Source organism: Anas platyrhynchos, chromosome 25 (genome assembly GCF_047663525.1).
Source record: "Anas platyrhynchos isolate ZD024472 breed Pekin duck chromosome 25, IASCAAS_PekinDuck_T2T, whole genome shotgun sequence".
NCBI lineage: Eukaryota > Metazoa > Chordata > Aves > Anseriformes > Anatidae > Anas > Anas platyrhynchos.
This window is the reverse complement of record NC_092611.1, coordinates 9519072-9537146: the sequence shown is the minus strand read 5'-3', so window position 1 is coordinate 9537146 and position 18075 is coordinate 9519072. Positions and strand designations below refer to the sequence as shown.

General features: G+C 45.4%; 1 protein-coding gene across 9 annotated transcripts in view; it reads left to right on the top strand.

Annotated features, from left to right (window-relative positions):
• NCAM1 (neural cell adhesion molecule 1) overlaps positions 1-16840 on the top strand; it is a 102719-nt gene extending 85879 nt beyond the window's left edge. For 3 of the 9 annotated variants that reach the window (XM_072027751.1, XM_038167530.2, XM_072027750.1), the window contains 4 exons: positions 10906-11113; positions 11532-11648; positions 13445-14227; positions 16534-16840. In XM_072027751.1, the coding sequence (XP_071883852.1) occupies positions 10906-11113; positions 11532-11648; positions 13445-14227; positions 16534-16654 (1229 nt within the window). In that variant the 3' untranslated portion in view covers positions 16655-16840. Of the gene's footprint in view, positions 1-1799; positions 7175-10905; positions 11114-11531; positions 11649-13444; positions 14228-16533 lie in introns of those variants that run through there. The other 6 variants (XM_072027756.1, XM_072027755.1, XM_072027752.1 and 3 more) reach the window with 2 other exon arrangements.
• Positions 16841-18075: the final 1235 nt, after the last annotated feature.

Sequence of the window (18075 nt, the reverse complement as noted above, 5' to 3'; positions counted from 1 at the left end):
ACAGCGAATAGATGGTTCCTTTACGCTCTTGTGTTATCTCCTCAGGGAAAAGTTACAAGCACTGATAAACATTTTTGTTCTTCCACACTCCTTGGGTGCAGCCAGTGATGCTTTCTGGTGCTGGTATTTTCCCTTAGACTTTGTTACATGCTCCAGTGGGATGCCAAGAGGTACCTGGGACAGCTGGGATGATTTGCGCAGGTGTAATAGCAATCTGGGAGAACTCTGTTTCCTTTGCAATATACAGTTCGTGCAGTAGTCTGTGCAATGTAAGGAACAATGAGCACAGTTGTCACTGAGCCCTTTAAATGCAGCAGAAACATGGGCAAGGACTCCTTAAAAGGATGGGATTTTTTTTAGTATCCATTTTGTTTTCATGGGTGTAATTTCTTTGGCCTCTCTGGAATTACGATGTGAAGCACAGGAGGAATCAGGATTTGAATTTGCTGTTTCCAGTGTTGCACTTGGAAATGTTGGAAGCACGTTGACAAGCAGTTGTTCTCAGACTGCCTCTTGCTGCAGGGTTGACCCTGCAGGTGGACGCAGTTGATATGTAGGAAGAATGTGCCTCGGCTCAGGATCAAGTAGAGCACTGTGCAGTGATATGGGTACTGCTGCCTGTGCTGGATTGCTGACTGGGTTTCTCTAGCTTTTTTGTCTTCATTCTGTACAGAACTTTGGCTTACATTAGGCCTTTCAAGGTATTTCCAGACCCTTTGGTTCCCTGAGCTGTTCTCCAAACTAGTCATGTTTGGCACAATACTTGGGGAGGGCAGGGTGTTTTTTTCTGACATGGTCTCCCTGCAAATGAAGGCAGCTGTGCCCAGTTGCAGTAGGGAAGAAGCTCTGCCTACTACTGTGCTTTAGCATCTCTTATTTTCATAGAGTTTAGCTTGTGTTTTGATTTCCAAAAGAGCTAGATAAGCAAATCCAGGGCCAAGACCTTTAAAATAGCATTGCTGTGCTTGACAGTAAGAGGCGGATATTTCATGCAGACTAAATGTATGTTTATTGAGTTGAGTCCTTTGTAGGACCATCATCTGTAGAATTTTCACAGTGTTCCTAAAGTGGCTGGAAGGATAAGAGTATTGCTGAAAGGAATAGTAATTGCATTACAGGAGTTTGCAGGCACCTAGAAGGCTGAATGGAAGTCAGCCCTGTATTCTTGAGTCCATCTTGCCTCTGAGGCTGTGCTCACCTGGATCTGTTATCCAAATCCTTGGTACAGTGGGCTTTGGGGGAAGAATGTGGACAGGCAGGTGGATGGTCTGCTCCACAAAAGCTTTTGTTTTCTTTATTTGTAAAAGGCAGTGTTGTCCTTTCAAATACCAGCCAGCCATTTTCTTGTGTTGATCACTGAGCCTTCTGTTCCATCATTTTTAATCTCATTTGCTTGCTAACCCCATAAACCCTGACCCGAACGCTGCTCTGCGGCTTTGGACATTGCTGAGCTTCTGAACCTGACCCTTTTGTCGGTGTGAATGTGCTAATGCTATCCTCTAACCTTTAGCCATTTTAATTTACTAAATTAAATAAACCTTTGATTCTTATGTTTTCTATATTTATGACCTAATTTTTTTTTATCTATTTTTCTCTTTCTCTCTTTCTTTCTTTCTTTCTTTCTTTCTTCCTCATCCTTTCTTCCCTCCCCCCTCTCCCCCTTATTCCTTTCCTATGTCTGTCGTCATACATGTCACCTTGGATCTCACGGGACACATCCACGCTTGCCACATGCACCAAATTTGCTTTTTAAACAACCATATTTTCCCCTCCTGGGAACCATTGTCTGGCACCTGCAGCGACCTTGGGAAGTCCATCAACGTCGTCTTCCTTTGTTTCATTGCTTCTTTCTGCAGTGACTCTGCTTTTGCTCTGTTAGAAACTTAAAATAAAGCAATATTTGCTTGAAAAGGCCTGGGTCCTGCCAAGGTGTGAAAGCAGATAACTTTGTTTAAGAGGATCCTGTCAGTTCAGGAGGAAACAAGAATCTTTAATTTGAAAGAGTTAATAATTTTGTAATGAGGAAAAATGGTCTAAGCCAAGTGTTTTAACAATCTTTTGTTACTTGTAATGAATTTGTCCTTTTTAATGGATGTAAAGGAAGATATTTTTGTTTGCTTGCTTTTTTTTTTCTCATAAGAAGGTACAATATTGAAAGCCTTTTAAAAACAAACAAACAAAAAACCCCATGCAAACTGATCTTTACTGATCTGTCCACACATCTGGTGCTGATCACCACTGTGTTGTGCAAAACTTCTCTAAAGCCTCACCCACAAATCTAACCTGGCAGACCGAGAAAGGGAAGAAAACTTGCCAGAGGGAATCCTATTGCTGGCCCATATTTCTCTGCGGGCTTCTGCAAGTGGGTTCAAATTGATGGCTGTCGGAAAGTTTTCTTGACGCGGTGGCCTGAATATAAACATCTCGTGGGAATTGCACTGAAGACATTTCTTTCTTTCCCCTTCTGTGTGGTTCAGTCCTTGGGACTTCCCTGGCCCCTTGTGAGCAGTGAAATATCTCCTGACCCATAGCGGACCTCTGGGGCGTAATACAGCCCAAAAACATACAAGTTTGCAATGGATGCTTGTCTAATGTCTTCTGGTCCTCCACTTACTGTATTACCAACTTCACAGAGAGATCCTTTTTTTTTTTTTCTTCACCATTTTAACAGGAAGGATTAGCTTGGATCAAGTGACCTGATGATCTAAATGATTATTATTACTGATCCTTAATCATATTCACGGTTAACTGTGCATGTGACGCTATCAGACAGGATTAATCCATGGTGTAAATATGCAGCTTTGTTACCGAGTTCTGTGTATTGCATTTTGATGAACAAATTTCAGGTGACTTTTTCTTTTTTGCTGTTTTTATTCAAAAAGAACAACACCAACAAAACATCAAAACTCTGTGCCCCTCATGAATTGTCTTTTGTGATGGGAAATCCATTTGGATGTGTTGCTCTTTTAAAAGGGCTTTCTCTCCATCTAGGTCTCTTTCTCTGTACATGGGCCTGGGGTTGAAAAGAATGAATTGTTGATGGAGGTATTGAGCTGTCTGTATAGAACGTCTCAAATTCTATCAGTTGTCCAGACTGGCATTAATCTTTCTAACAAAGTGCTAAGAGGGACAGAGAACAAACCCTGCCATCAGTCTTGTCTAACTATGCATTTTATGCTCTGCACATAAGAGTCCGCTGTGTTTATTCAGACCTTGTTCATGACAATTTGTGAACTTCTTGTCTGTCTAAATTATAAATGAAAACTTTTTGCAGGCATTGCTCACAAAAGCATGTGGAGTTCTTATTTAAAAACAAAACAAAACAAAAAAAACCCACACACAAAAATGCAACGCATTCTTGCCTCCGGTATTCTAGAGTGTAGCAGACTTGTTTGATCTCCTGAGTTTACACCTTAGTGTTACTGAAGTACAGCTCAAGTAATCGTAATTCTAACAACTCGTGAACTTCCACCTAGCTGAACTTATTAAGCTCGTCTGTAGATCTGATGCCAGCCTGTCCTGTGGATTTCTCTTTATCCACAGACAGGTTACTAGGTGAGGGTAAGCATCCAACTCAGAGTATTACAATGATCTTGCCCGAACTGGTATTGTTCATAACCGTTGGGCGAAGAGAGAGCAGCACCTCCAGAAGCCATTCTTCCTATTCAAGACTTAGGAGGTGCGTTACCTTCCCATGGGCTGCTCCCTGTAGTTACTAAGCAAAGCCCAGATCATTAACATGGCTCAAATTATTGGAAATGAATCCCCTACTCAGCTGAAAATACAATCGATACAGAAAATATACAGAAAGAGCTCCCATCCCCCTGTTTGCAAGAATAAGGAGCATAAGAGGTATTTTCACCACTTGTTTACGTGGGTTGTAACATGTTAGATCCTTGAGGGTCTGACAGTCAGAACTGGACAAGATTCCAGGTCTTGTTCTTGATGTGAACAAAGTATTAAAAAGCTTGTGGAAAAGCCTATGCTATTTTTGTGGACTTGGAGATGAGACAGAGATTCAGATCTGGACCCAGAAGAGGTTTAAGCACTTGGATTTCCTACACACATACAGTTTTGCAAGTAAATGTTCTGTGGAATAACTCAAACCTACAGGAAGGCTTTAGAAGAGGTGCTTCCGTGTGTGTGATGAACTGCAGAGCTTTGTAGGATCTTATTTGGCCCATGGGACTCCAGCACCTGTACTCCCACTTAGTTGTTAAGTTTCTACATTTTTACAGAGGTGCATTTTTGTACAGAGATGCTTTTTTATTGTATGCTTCATTGTTCTGGGCTCCTGCAAACTATTTAGAGATATCAAGAGTCTAAATGTTAATTTGATTAAATACTAAATCATTTTAACTGTAGGGTGGAATGAATGGTTCTTAAAATATTTGTAGATCAGTGGAATTTAATCAAATGTGCCAATCCCTGAAGCTGAATAATATGCTCCATGCTTCCTGCATTTTATAGCAACAGCAAAATTCCTTTACAAAATGCACACAGACAAAGTAGGTTAGCACCAACAACATGAGGTCTGTAAGGATTCTTACATTACTCTTACTGCTAGTCTGTGAAAGATTTGAAATGTCAATTTGTGTCGTGCATTAGAATTTATGAGACCAGAACTAGCGGAGGAGATTTGAAAGTTAATGAAAATCGCAGGGTTTTCTTCCCAGCCGAGAAAAGAAACAGTTCTGGGCCCAAGTCAATTGCAGGAAATTAACTTGGCCCAGTTTCATTGTCTGGAATGCAAAACCTGAAAATAGAGCAAAAACAAGGCCATTCCTCTGCAGATCTGCCCTTATTCTCCCAACCTCTGTACGTAGCCTGGCTTCCTTTCCTCTTGCAGCTACTCATGATCCCTTGGGCCAGAGGGTCAGAGCAGGAAAGATATGATTTGAAGAAGAAAGGAGGGAGATGTCTCCTGATTCAGGGCTCTCCTCTGGGTGTTCAGAGACAAAAGGGTTATTTGTAGCTATGATAGAAGGAATCGAACCTTGGAAAACAGAAGTGCTCGGTGGTTTTTATGTCCTGATGCAGTGGGTTCCAAACTTGTGGAGCTAGCCAGTCGCACAGCAGGTTTCAGCAGTTTTTAGGGACTGCTGTCCTGCAGCACTTCATGCTGGAGAGCTTCACTGACAGCATAGCACGTTCAGTGTAGCTTCATGATGAGTTTGTGGGTTGGCTGCAGATCATTTCCTGTGGTTGCAAGACAGCAGCAGGCTCTGTTAGAAGTGTATCCGCATGCTAACGAAACCAAAAGGGCCTCTGAGGAGACTTGTAATTATTTTGTAGTTATACAGGAGCCCTCCCAGCGTAGCATTAGAAGAGGTTTATGCTCCTGCTTCCTAAACACAAAAGGGCCCTAAGACAGATTGGAATTAGAATAGATCACTTGGATGGGACCTACAAAGATCAGTGAGTCCAACTGCCTGACTACTTCAGGGCTACCCAAAAATTCAAGGATTTTGCTAAGGGCCTTATTTAAATGCTTCTTGAGCACTGACAGGCGTTGGGCACCAGCTTCCTCACAAGGGAGCCCATTGCAGTATTTGACCACCCTCACAGTAAATAAATTTTTCTTCATATCTGGTCTGAAGCTCCCGTGGCGCAGCTTTGTGCTGTAACCCATTCCAAGAGAGGAGACAGAGGCACTTGCCGCCCTCAGGAAGCTGCAGAGCAGTGAGATCACCTCTTGGCCTTCTTTTCTGCAGTCCTGCTACCCCAAGATTTCTCAGCCTTCCTCACAGGACATGGCTTCCAGCCCTTTTACCAGCTTTGTTGCCCTCCTCTGGACACTTTCAAGGACCTTACCAGCCTTTTTAGATTGTGGAGCTCAGAACTGCATGCAGTATTCAAGGTGAGGCTGCACCAGCACTACATAGAGCTGGAAAATCACCTCTTTGTGCCCTCTTGGCTGCCAGGACACTGTACTGGCTCCTATTAAGCCTGCTGTCAGCCAACACCCCCAGACCCTTTCTGCAGAGCTGCTTTCCAGCCACTCAGCTCCCAGGCCGTGCCTGTGTCCCACATTGCTCTGATCTGGGCGCGGCACCCGGCATTTACCCTCGCTGAATTTCATCGCACTGATGACTGCCCAGTGCTCCAGTCTATCCGGATTCCTCTGCAAGGCAGAAGGAAAGACAGCAGGGCTTGTCTTCGATACAAACTGTTGGTTATATTGCTTTCAGCAGACCTCTGGCAGTTGTATCTAGTACGCAGTGTCTGAAGCTTTGCTTTTTCATAAATGCTTAGAGTCACAAAGAAAATCAGTGGCATAACACAGAACTGATGCTAGGCTTGAACATCTGTATCTGTTGTTCTTCACAGCAGCATGTTTTCTCAATTATATCTAACCTTTGGTGTGGGAAAAGCCTTGCAGGTTATCTAGTTCCATAAAAGCTCCGATACCTGCAGCAGTTTCCAGGCTTTCAGTTTGTAAACCTGGAGGTTTTTGTTCACGTTCCCTTCGCAAGTGTTTTCAGTGCCTCTCGAGGAAGCTAATGGAACCTAGAGAAAAGCAAAATTGAGGCTGCAGATCAAATCATGGAGCCATCACTGGGCCTTGGAGTACAAGTCTGGCAATTTCTCCATTGCACACGTTGCAATTAGAAAGATCAGTCATTACGTGGGGCCTGATGCTTGCAGGGCGGGGGGTTGTTTTTGGTTTTGTTGCAGTTTTTTTTTTGCTTGCTTTTTTTGTGAAGTAGAGAGTCTGCTGCTGCTACAGATCTTCATGCTTGCCAAGGGCTATCAGAGATGCCATACTCTGCTTCCCAAACATGATTCACAGAAATGCACAAGTATTTCTGTGCACAAACACACAGACACAGATGGGAGAACCTGCTATTGTCATTGTGCATGAAGCAGCAAGTGTTACTTGGAACAGGAACCATTTTTCATCCATTTTTGCTTTCTCTTACTAATCCTAAATAGCAAGGTGAGTATGCAGACAGCCTGTTCTGCAGTAGTGCTTAATAATCTCCATAACATCTCTGTTTAGTAAGTAAAGCAGATATGTGCAACCGTATTGGTAGAGGAAGACATGACGTTCTGCTCTTGTGGGGATTTCTGTAAAAATTTCATGCATTATTTCTAGCCTGAGCTCATCTACCTTCTGTTGCCAGCTTTTGAAATTTGTTGTATCTTTTCTCAAATAAAGTGCCTTAATGTATGTGCCGTTCTGCTGCATGTAGGTATTTTTAGGGCTACTCTCACCTAGTTCATTCCTGCACATTTCTTTTGTTAAGTTACATTGGCTGAGTTTCTCAATTCAGTCATGTATTTATTTTTTTTTAATTTCCCTGACTAGCCTTATTCCTCAGCATTGGTAGTGAACAGCAACTATTGATACTCCTGAGTTTTTCCCCATTACTCATACTGATGCACCAGAGAGGTGTACTTCCATCTCTAGCTCTTTGTGTCCCTGCTTACATATGTGCTGGGTATTGCAGAAATGAACTGGTAAGAGGCCAGCCCGCCTTCCCTTGGGAATGCCTCAACCTTTTGATTTCCCGTGGCGCAGCAAACGCTGACTCCTGCCTGAGGCAGAAGTCAGTTCCATCCTGTTAACATAAAGCAGTTTGCCCAACTCCCATACGATGTGTAAACCCTAAATCACTTGAAAAAAAAATACTGCACTGCCTGCTGAGGAAGCAGACATGGTGGCTGTGATCCAGAGACTAAGGCTGGTTGCCCTGGCTTGGGTTTTCAGTCCTCACCGGTCCAGTGGGTCATGTGCAGTGAGCAGCATTGTCTGGGCAGAGTAGCAATAAGGCTGTCGATGTGATTTATGCCACAGAAAGTTCCTGACCTAAGAAACTTGTAGTTGATACTGATAGGCCTTAAAAAGCAGGTGCAGAATGGAAGCCAAGAGTAGGAATCTTGTTTGAATGGAATTCCCCAGAAGAGGGTTTCTATCCTGTGAGAAGATTCGCTCTGTGCCCCTCCAGCAGTGATGGCCTGGGATGAGGTATACCTAGGAGGTGCATTGAGAAAGTATGACTGTGTAGCCCAGGGGTGGTGCTTTCCCTTATGCATCTTTAGTAGTATGACACAGAACTCATTCCCAGAAAGATGTTATAGATGAGAAGTTTGACACATCCTTAGTTTTTCCTCCAGGAGCTGCTGGGAACAGGATTGTGTTAACTATTGAATAATCCATGAAAGAATACTGAATACATTAGAAGACCAAATGTATGTCCCCCTCACTTCCTGCATGTATCACAGGTTCATTCATTCATTTAATTATGCAGCTCCCTGCAGGGTGCTGGCAGGGGCTGCTCAGTGGCACAGACATTTTGCCAAGCATTTAAAGGACTTGTGATGGAAGTGTCAGCCCTGCGTGCCTCAGAGGGACTTCTAGATATAATAAAATAAACAACAAAAAAAAAAACTTTCCTTTTGGAGTCTGTTTTTCTCAGTGTTACAAAGTGAAACAACACTTACCTACCTCATGCTAAGGACGTCCCACCTCTTGATTTTAAGGAATAAAAGAGCAGCAAAAGGAACGACCCTCTTTCTGAGAGCCCTGGAAATAATCTCTCCATGTGCCAAAGTCAACATCACTTAGCCTCACAGGTCAAGGGATGCTTTGCAGGGCTCTTCAGCAAAGAAGGGATTCCAAGTGGTTGGGGATTGTGGCATCCAGTGGTAAAAATGCATGAGAAATGAAGAGAATCACATCTTAATTGAAAGAAAAATATCAGGTTCCAAGGACAGTGATGAACGTGCTGATCCTGGTCAGCTGTCTCCACAAGCATCAGGGATAAGCTCTGTGACGTGCACAGGCCTTTGCTCACTGCAGGAAGTCAGAAACACTTGTCTGAAGGTTAGTACTACATGGGCAACCCTGTGTGTTATCCAGGCATCCTTCAGCACCTCTCAGCTGCTGACATTTTGTCTACTGGAAAAGGCAGAGGAGTTTTTTCAGTCCCACAGCTGAGGAAATGTGGTGGAGGTTGGGTTTTGGCACAGGCAGCTGCTGTGACCAGGACAGTGTCAGCAGAGTGACAACTTGCCTGCCTTTGCCATTTGCTTCTCTAGAAGGTTGCTTGGGCTGCTGGTTGTACCTAAGCCAAAATACTGGTAGAACATTCCCTGGTCGGCTCAGCAGTCTGTGGACTAGACACGAGCAGCTTGTGACTTCTCTCTCTCATTTCTGATTCACTTCTGGAAAGCTGGGTCTTACTGGAGGAAGGGGTGTGCCTCCTCCTTTAGCCTGTTCCCCATACCCTGATCCATATCCAGTCATTTCTGCTGTCACGTCCTATCAGGAGAGGAGGTAATACAGTAGGACTACACAAAAAACAAGTCAAATGCACAGTAGAAGTCACCTCCCCCTCCTGTAGAGACCAACAGAACCTGAGGCCATGCCTCGTGCAGAGCCTGACCGCAGGTAACATCACCCAGCTATTTGAAGCTGCCTGTGATACGGCAGATAACGGTGTCTGTAAGTCCTGAGGCGTGTTGGGGGGTGAGATTTGAGGCGGGGTTTTAGATTTTTGGCTCAGGAACACCTCGTCCTTTAGGTACACGTTGGAATATCACTGAGCAAAGGAGGGTATTGGCAGACTGTGAACCACAACCAATTCATAGAGTATGGAGAGTTTCCTCCAGGAAGGGCTCAGTTCTTGCTAGGATAGCAGTCCTGTGGGCCAGGTATGCTCCGGCCTCTGTTAACCTTCTGCGGGTCATGTTTTAGCTGGTTAGAGAGAACTGAATAACCAAACAGCTCCTCAAGTGTCCTTTCTTTAATGCTGGCTGGGGGAGCTGCAACCAGGCCGCAGCACCGGCAGTGTTAGCGCTGCTTGGCCTGCACAGCACCGTGCCCAGGTGGTGCTTCCTGGCCTGACTCTAGAGGGCTCGCTCCTGCAGCCTTGCAGAATTGTCTTGGCTGTAGTAAATGTGGAGATTTGCCTTGTACAAGTGTCTCACCTTTGTATTCAAATACTGAAATCGTCGAAGATTGTAAGTTTTGGCTGGCGGCATGAGTTTGGGCCAAATTCTCTACTGCAGCGCATGTGAACATGCACATCTTGCATGTGGCTTTGGCTGCTTTCTGCCTGGCTGCTGCCTTAAAGAATTGCTTCAGGTTTCAGTGGTACAAATCGTACTCTCACGACTGATCTGCTGAGGAGCCTGCTGGCACCGGGCCCTCTGTGCTCGGAGGCAAGCATGTGCCTCTCACGGGGGCAGGGGAAGTGGATGATGGATCCAGGGTTTAACCTGGAGCTTTCCTCAGGGAGCTGCTAGTTCTTCTTGTCAGGGTGATCTACCACCACCAGGTTGTTTCAAGCACCCCACTGAATAAGATAGCAGACTTTCCCAGCCTGTAATTGTTAGAGCAAGGCGAGCAGAAGGGAGAATCTTGGCGAGCCTGGTTCCTCCAGCAATGTCATTTATTTCCTGGAGTGAGTCTCAGCTTTGCTGCATGCCTTGTTCCCATCCCTGAACCCTGAGAGATGCTGATCTGTCCCTGCCAGGGGCCGCTCTTTGCCTCCTTCATGCTGGTGAAAGTTGATCTCAGGCGGCAGAGCTCACGAGTCCCTGTTCACACAGGTGCTTGCTTGGGAACAAAAACATGTGGGGAGACAGGCAGCAGCTTTGCACGACCCCTGTGAAAACGAAGCTTGTGCGCTGCATAGCTGGTTGCACCGGGTTCATTTATGCCACGAAAGGGGCTAGCTGACCTTCAGGCCTCACTGGTGTTTCACAACTTTCTGTGTCCCACCAGCGCACGTCATGCTCCAGAGCCCAGGCTTCGCTTCCAGCTATGACACTGCTCCTTGTTCTGCCTGACTTCCCATGCTTGCAACCTAAGTATTGCCAAATCTGAGCCATAGCTAGCCCCAAGTCACCTTTTTTAACTACGATGCCTTCTTTTTTCTCTTTTGGTCTCTAAAGCCAGCACTAGCCCTACATCAGGCCTCGGCACTGCTGCCATTGTAGGCATCCTCATTGTGATCTTTGTGCTGCTCCTGGTGGCTGTGGATGTCACCTGCTACTTCCTGAACAAATGTGGCCTGCTGATGTGCATTGCTGTCAACTTATGTGGCAAATCTGGACCAGGAGCCAAGGGCAAAGACATGGAGGAGGGCAAAGCCGCCTTTTCGTGAGTACTGTTATCACTTCTCTCACTCCTTCTGTTGAGCAATGTGTCCCAGCAGCAACTCTAGAAAAAAAAACGTGTTTCAGGGAGTTCTGGCTTTCCCATGTCTTTTGGGAGGGTACTGAAAATAATTGGGGCCATGCTGTTTCTGCTTTTTATGTTCAGGAAAGGATTCTTTCAGACATTTCTCAGTTTTTCTCCCATTCCTTTGAGTAGCTATCAAATGGGTGACCCATATGCTGGACATCATAGTGTTCTTCTGTACTGTAGCTAATAACTGGAAGAAGGGGTGACAAAAAGAAATGATTTGCTGACCAATCCAGCCTGTTTCTGTCAGTCACCATTGGTATTTCAAGTATGTCTTTGCAGGAAGATCCCTAATGTGGATGGGAAACATTTTTATGTAATTTCCTCGTTACAGGAAAGATGAGTCCAAGGAGCCTATCGTGGAAGTGCGGACTGAAGAGGAGCGGACCCCCAACCATGACGGGGGAAAACACACAGAGCCCAACGAGACCACCCCACTGACAGAGCCAGAGTATGTTGATAACAGTCCATCTTAGCACAGTGTCAGTCCAGTGCTCTTAGTTGCCTTAATCCCTGATTTCTAATGCACATGATTCAGGGGAGGAAGAGAGGAAGACAGGTAAAATCTTCATACTTGATTCCCAACATATTGGTGAGGAAACGCTTCCTCTTTTTCCCGATCGACTCCTAGTTCCAGCACTGGAAGTGGAATAAAGCAGTGTTGCTCGAAAGGCTTGTCTCTGCTGATCCAGTCCAGTGTGTAGATCCAGCACCTGTCGTGGTTTGTTGTAAGGGATCCAGAGCAAAAGTTAGACCTGAGATGGCACTGAATGCTGCCTGAGCTCAGCCCTAGCGATGTCCAATGAGTGTGTGAACACCCCATGGTGAAAGCAGCCCGCTGTACTGACAGCAGCAGAGTAGCTGTGCTCTGCATGTTGGGGGAGGCATGGTAAGTCTGATTATTCCGTGGGATGGCTGAAAACTACCTACAAATTTTGGTCATATCAGATTTTGTTCAGGACCTGAATCTGTGAATCCCTGCTAAGAGTTTCAATAAGGTTTAAGTGTTGCCTACTGCCTGCATTAAACTGTTTCCTAAAGTCGTGAGGTTCTAGAGACCTCCAAGTACGTGTCCACAACTTCTGGAGTAATAAAAGCAGCAGTTCACTGCAGGAAGCTGCTGAAATGCTTGGTAATGTTTGGGTCAGGTTTGGGATTGATGGAACAAGTTGGGTTTCTTCAGCAGAGTCATCACGGTGGTGGTGTGGTCAGATTTCTCCACCTTTGTTGTCTCACCAACTTGGATTAGGTTAGCAGTGGGGCCCACTGTTCTTACGGCTCTGCTGGAAGTCTGTGTGAGGTGAGAGGAGAAAGGAGGCCATGTCCACAAGCAGTACGGAAATGCAGAAGTGATTCACTGTAGAATAGCTGGGATTTATCTTGTCATGATATTCTTGCCTTGTCTTACCAGGGTTTTAGCTCAGTTAGCTTCCTCTGCAAAGGTTTTCTCTTAGTTAGTAAGCCTGTGGTGGAGGCACGCTGCCTTCTCATGCAGTAAGAGTTCTTGTTTGTGTTTTCCAGCCTCATCTGTGTACTTCTCACACCAGTCAGTGCTATAGCATGGCTGCTACAGCGTAGTTAGTCAGACGTCCTAAAGCAGACTTTATTCCAGCTAGAACAACAGGCAGACATGAATCTGCTCTGCAGGGCAGAAAACATGGTCCCAAAGTTACGTGTGTGTATATATTAGGTGTGTGTATGAGAAAATATTCCATGCTGTGTGATGAAGATCTGAAACTTCTTGGCAAATGGATATGGCCAAGACAAGGGAGAGAATTCAGGGGTCCTATGCCAGGACATTGTTGCGTGGTTACAGCTGGCACCGGGCTGCAAGCTTGGGAAATTTGTAGAAAGCTTCCTTGTAAGGTTAGGTGTAAGAGGATGAGAGGGAAGTTAAGCTAAAAGAGAAGATTCTGTGCAAGTCGGTGGGGTTACATTGACTAAGACTTGAACCAAAATCTGCGTGAACAAGCCATTCCTGAAGGTTGTGTCCTCTCTGCTCTTCCATCTCTTCCTAGTTGTCCTTCAGTCGTCCCTGCCAGCCCTTGCTACCCTTTGCACATTTGACCTCTGACAAGTTTCTCCTTCTCGGCCTCCATGTTGTGTTTGTGTCGTAACCACATGCCATGCTGCTGCTGCCGTGCCACCCACCTGCCTCCTCATGCTTACGCTCTGCTTCCCTTCCCCTTGCTGTCGTTTATGGGCTTCATTGTCTCTATTTCTCTTCTACTCCTGTCCTCTTCACAGGCACACCGCCGATACCGCAGCTACCGTTGAGGACATGCTGCCTTCTGTAACTACGGGCACCACTAACTCTGACACTATCACTGAAACTTTTGCCACAGCCCAGAACAGCCCCACCAGTGAGACCACCACACTGACCTCCAGTATTGCCATGCCAGCCGCGGCCATTCCCGACTCCAACTCCATGTCGCCTGGCCAGGCTACTCCAGCCAAAGGGGGAGCCGCCTCAGTCTCTTCACCACCGCCCTCCTCTACCCCCAAAGTGGCCCCCCTTGTCGATCTCAGCGACACCCCGAGCTCTACTCCAGCTGCTAATAATTTGTCTTCAAGTGTCCTGTCCAACCAAGGCGCAGTGCTCAGCCCCAGCACTGTCGCTAACGTGGCCGAGACCTCCAAAGCAGCAGCTGGTAACAAGGCAGCTGCCCCAAGCCCTGCAAACCTCACTAGCCCTTCAGCTCCATCAGAGCCCAAGCAGGAGGTCTCAAGCACCAAGAGCCCCGAGAAGGAAACTGTGCAGCCCAGCACAGTGAAGAGCCCAACAGAGACAACCAAGAACCCAAGCAATGTGAAGAGCGAGGCTGCTTCAGGCAGCACCACAAACCCTTCCCAGAATGAGGACTTTAAAATGGACGAAGGGACCTTCAAGACACCAGACATTGATCTTGCAAAGGATGTTTTTGCAGCTCTTGGCACTACTACTCCTGCCAGTGTGACTAGCGGGCAAGCTCGCGAGCTCGCTTCTTCCACTGCAGACAGCTCTGTACCTGCTGCACCTGCAAAGACCGAGTATGGCTGCCTTTAATCTTCTGTTGGTTGTGTGCTGTCTCTCTTGTACACTGGTGCTTGTGCTGTGTTCTTGTTGGGTGTTCTCTGAACTAATCTCATTCTTTCCATAGCAAACTAACTCACCAGTGAACCAACTAAGCAGGGCTTGGCTTTAAAGGTCCAGGAGGAAAGCAGGAATAGGCTGTGCCAGGGCAGCAGAGAAAAGACAAACCCAGGAATTTATCATAAACATGTGATTCTTTATACTTTTCTGTAGTTTTATCTATCATAGATTATTCTTTTGTGAAAGAGATTGGAAGCAGTTTGGTTTGGTGCAAAGGAAGCACTGTCCTCAGAGGCTGTGAGTTCCTGCAGCCACCCAAATTCCATTTCTTAACAGATCAGCGGAACCATTCAGAATTGACATCAGTGGAAGGCAGGGCAGAAGGTGGTGCTGTGTGAAACTTAATTGTGATACCTCTGGGTTGGTGCTTGAAGGGACGGGGTAAGGCAGAGGGGTAAGGCAAAGAGATCCTGTCTGAGAGAAGGGGAGCACTCACAGCTGGGTCAGGAGAACTGGGTGGTGTCTTTGTTGTCCTGGTTCGTCAGCGATGAGTCTCCATCCACCATTCTTGGTCACCTTTTTACCCAGCTGGCTCATTCAGAGAGCACCAGCATGCCCCAAGGCAGGACAGCCATACAAGTCCTTCGGAGCCTTATTCCCTCTGGCCAGCATGCACTTTTCTCAGCTGAGATGAGTCTGCACCTGGTGTTTGGCAGGAAACACCGTAACTGGAGAGTGAAAGCCTGAAGTCCTCAGCATGAACTGGGGCCAGGGTCCTCAGCTGTTAGGCAGATGGTGGACAGGAGCGCTCTTGGTGTGCCAGTTTGGGCAGTGGTACTGACAGAGCCGTTAGAGCAGAGGCTTGGAAAATGCTGATTGAATGAGCCTCTCTGTAGGACACGAGTACTGAAGTTCCTTGTTCCTTTGGGCTTCCTGTATGGACTCCACATGCTGACAAAGGCAGAATCAAATAGAAGGAGCACCTCCTCTTTCCGGCCTGAGCAGGGGCAGTGCTTGTAGCTAAAAAGACTCCTGAACGGGCAGCTGAGGTTTGGTCTGGGAGAAGCTCCCAGAAGGCAGAGTCCACACCACACCTTGGGCTTTTGGAAGGGAAGGCATGTTGGTGGCACGGGGCCCTACACTGTCTCAGCCAGATTGCTGCCAGGACTTAAGCAGCTGCTCTTGAGCCGGGTTTGCAGCTCACACTGATACCTCTAAGCTGTGCTGCAGCAACCACAGGGACCACATTTCCTAAGGGACAGGTTTGGTTAGAACTTCTTCCACCCTCATCTCTCCAGGAAAATTGCCTCATTCTGAAAGCTTTGCATTTCATCCAAAATAAGGTATGGGCCTGGGTTATCTTGCTTTGACACTGTGGTTACCATGGTGCTCACACTTCCAGAAGAGAAGTCAGGCAGCCATCATAGAGCCAAAAGTTAGACTTTTTTGCAGAGCAGAGTGAAAACCCGTGCTGTTTTACTCTTACTCATCCTAAGGCCCTGGTCTCCGTATCTCCCGTGCTGTGCTCCTGTCCTCTCCTAAATCAGAGAGATGTCTGGTGCCTCCCCAGATGCCGTTGGGCTGGAGGGAGCCAGGCAGCTTGATGGGCACAGAGAGACCTCTTCAGTTCCCTGCAGGTAAAAGCTACTGCCCTGTCCTGCTGGGTGCCACAGAGACGTGGCGCTTCGGCCTCTGAAGGGAGTGTTGGACAAGCAGGTGTCTCAGTGTTCAGTCAAGAGCCAAGGGCAGGCTGATGAATCTGAACTGCAGCCTGTGAAGCTCTTGACCTTCCGTGTGCTTGCAAAAAGGCATCTGACAGAATCCACTTGTGTTTCCTTTCCTTCTGCATCCTGTGAAATTCTGAGAATGAGCTCCTGCAGAAAAAGAGATTTCCTGCTCGAGGGGCAGTCTGTTCCAACAGGACATTTGGGTGACGTAATTAGCGATGGTAAAAATCCAATTATTTTGCAATTGGGTGAAGGTTTCCTGTTCGTTCCTGCCGCATTTCACACTGCAGCACACCTTGTGCTTGTGCTGCCGCCTAAGGCCAGATCCTGCTTGTGTGTTAACTCAGGAGGGAAATCCTAGAGCTAAATGCTGGTGGGGAGTGGGGGAGGGGAGGGGAGTGTGGTTTTATTTATCTTTGCATCTGTCAAGGAGCTATGTTTGAATGTTTCCAGAAACATACTCTTATCACTAATTCACCATAGATGGTCAATATTTTTCTGTCTCTAAACTGCCATTTTGGTGATTTCTTCCTCAGGAAAACCCCAGTAGAAGACAAATCTGAAGTGCAAGCAACGGAAACTAAGACACCTCCAGCAGAAGTCAAGACGGTCCCAAACGAAGCCACACAAACAAATGAAAATGAGAGCAAAGCATGATCAGCGACAGATGAAAAAATGACAGAACAACTTCACCCAAGCATTTAAAACACGAAACACAACACACATCTCATTCCTCTAGTGTCTGTTGCCTTTTTTTTAAAAAAATACAAAACAAAACAGAAAATGCATAAACGGGGGGGGGGTTCTCTCTTTTTCTTTTTTTTTTTTCTTTTTTTCTTTTTTTTTAAAAAGATTTTTAGAAAGGTTCTATTTGTTGTGCACTTGCTTTTAAAAAGTAAAACATTTTAAAAACAGGGTTAAACCCACAACCAAACCAGGGCTTAGCTGACCCTGCTTATTCAAATAAGCAAAACTGCAAATACCAGTTAAAACATCGCTGAGGAGCTCAAAATCAACTAGTCTTAGGCAAAGGAAAAAAAAAAAAAAAAAAAAAGAAAGAAAAAAAGACCCTGTTCTTTCCTTGGTTAGTATACTAGATATAACCGCTGTACTGCTTGACTACTTGGTACAGATGGTCCTTAATGAACAAAGTCCACAATTTATTTTTATACTTTTCAGTCGAGTTTGAAATATGTAAAGCCTCATAAATAAGTTATAATTTCTGTTCACCTTGTATTTGTTCAGTATGCAAAGTGTCTTGGCTCTTTGTGGCTGAATTCTGTTCTCCACATTAGACATTTATTTGGGGGGTTATTTTTTTTTTTTAGGAAGAATGCCAAAATTGCAGCTTCGGGGGATATATTTCAATTTGCAGTATTCAGACTCTACATTTCTTTAAATTTTATGTTAATTTTTGCCAACTTTTGTTCTTTCCAGTGTTTACAATTGACAAATATTTTTTTAACTTTTGTTGTGTTTAAATGTATGTGTAAAATAGCTGCCTTTTTTTTTTTTTTTTTTTTAAGTGAATCCAGTCTATAGATACTAGGTTAGCAGCATGCTTGCTTTGCAAAGGGAGACATTTTTAAATATCGATGTTTACAGTAGTTTCCCCTTTATCTTTTTTAATTATTATAATAATTATAATTATTATTATTATTTCTTACTGGAGTAAGAAAAAGAGTAATGCTGGTCTTTGGTTTGTTTTTTTGGGGGGGCGGGGGGTGGGGATATTCCAACCACTTGTCATCAACTGAGGTCTGTACCCAGCAATCCACATAAACACACGCTTAGCTTGGAATGAGAGAGTTGCTGGCGAGAGTCCTTATATGCTTAAATTTATTAAGAGTGTAAGTCCCTTGCTGGACCTGGGCCTGACTGCATAAGAAAAATATCATCTCTGCTTTTTTAGGACATTCTCCCTTTTCCTTCATGGAACCCTCCCAGAGCTTTGAGAGGCAGAAGAGAGATTGTACAGTTAGGGCTGGGCTGGTCTTATCTCAGATGTTCGATGACATCAATTTCTCCTTTATATGGCAGTAAACGCCGTTTCCTTTGACCCCAGAAAGCTGATTTAA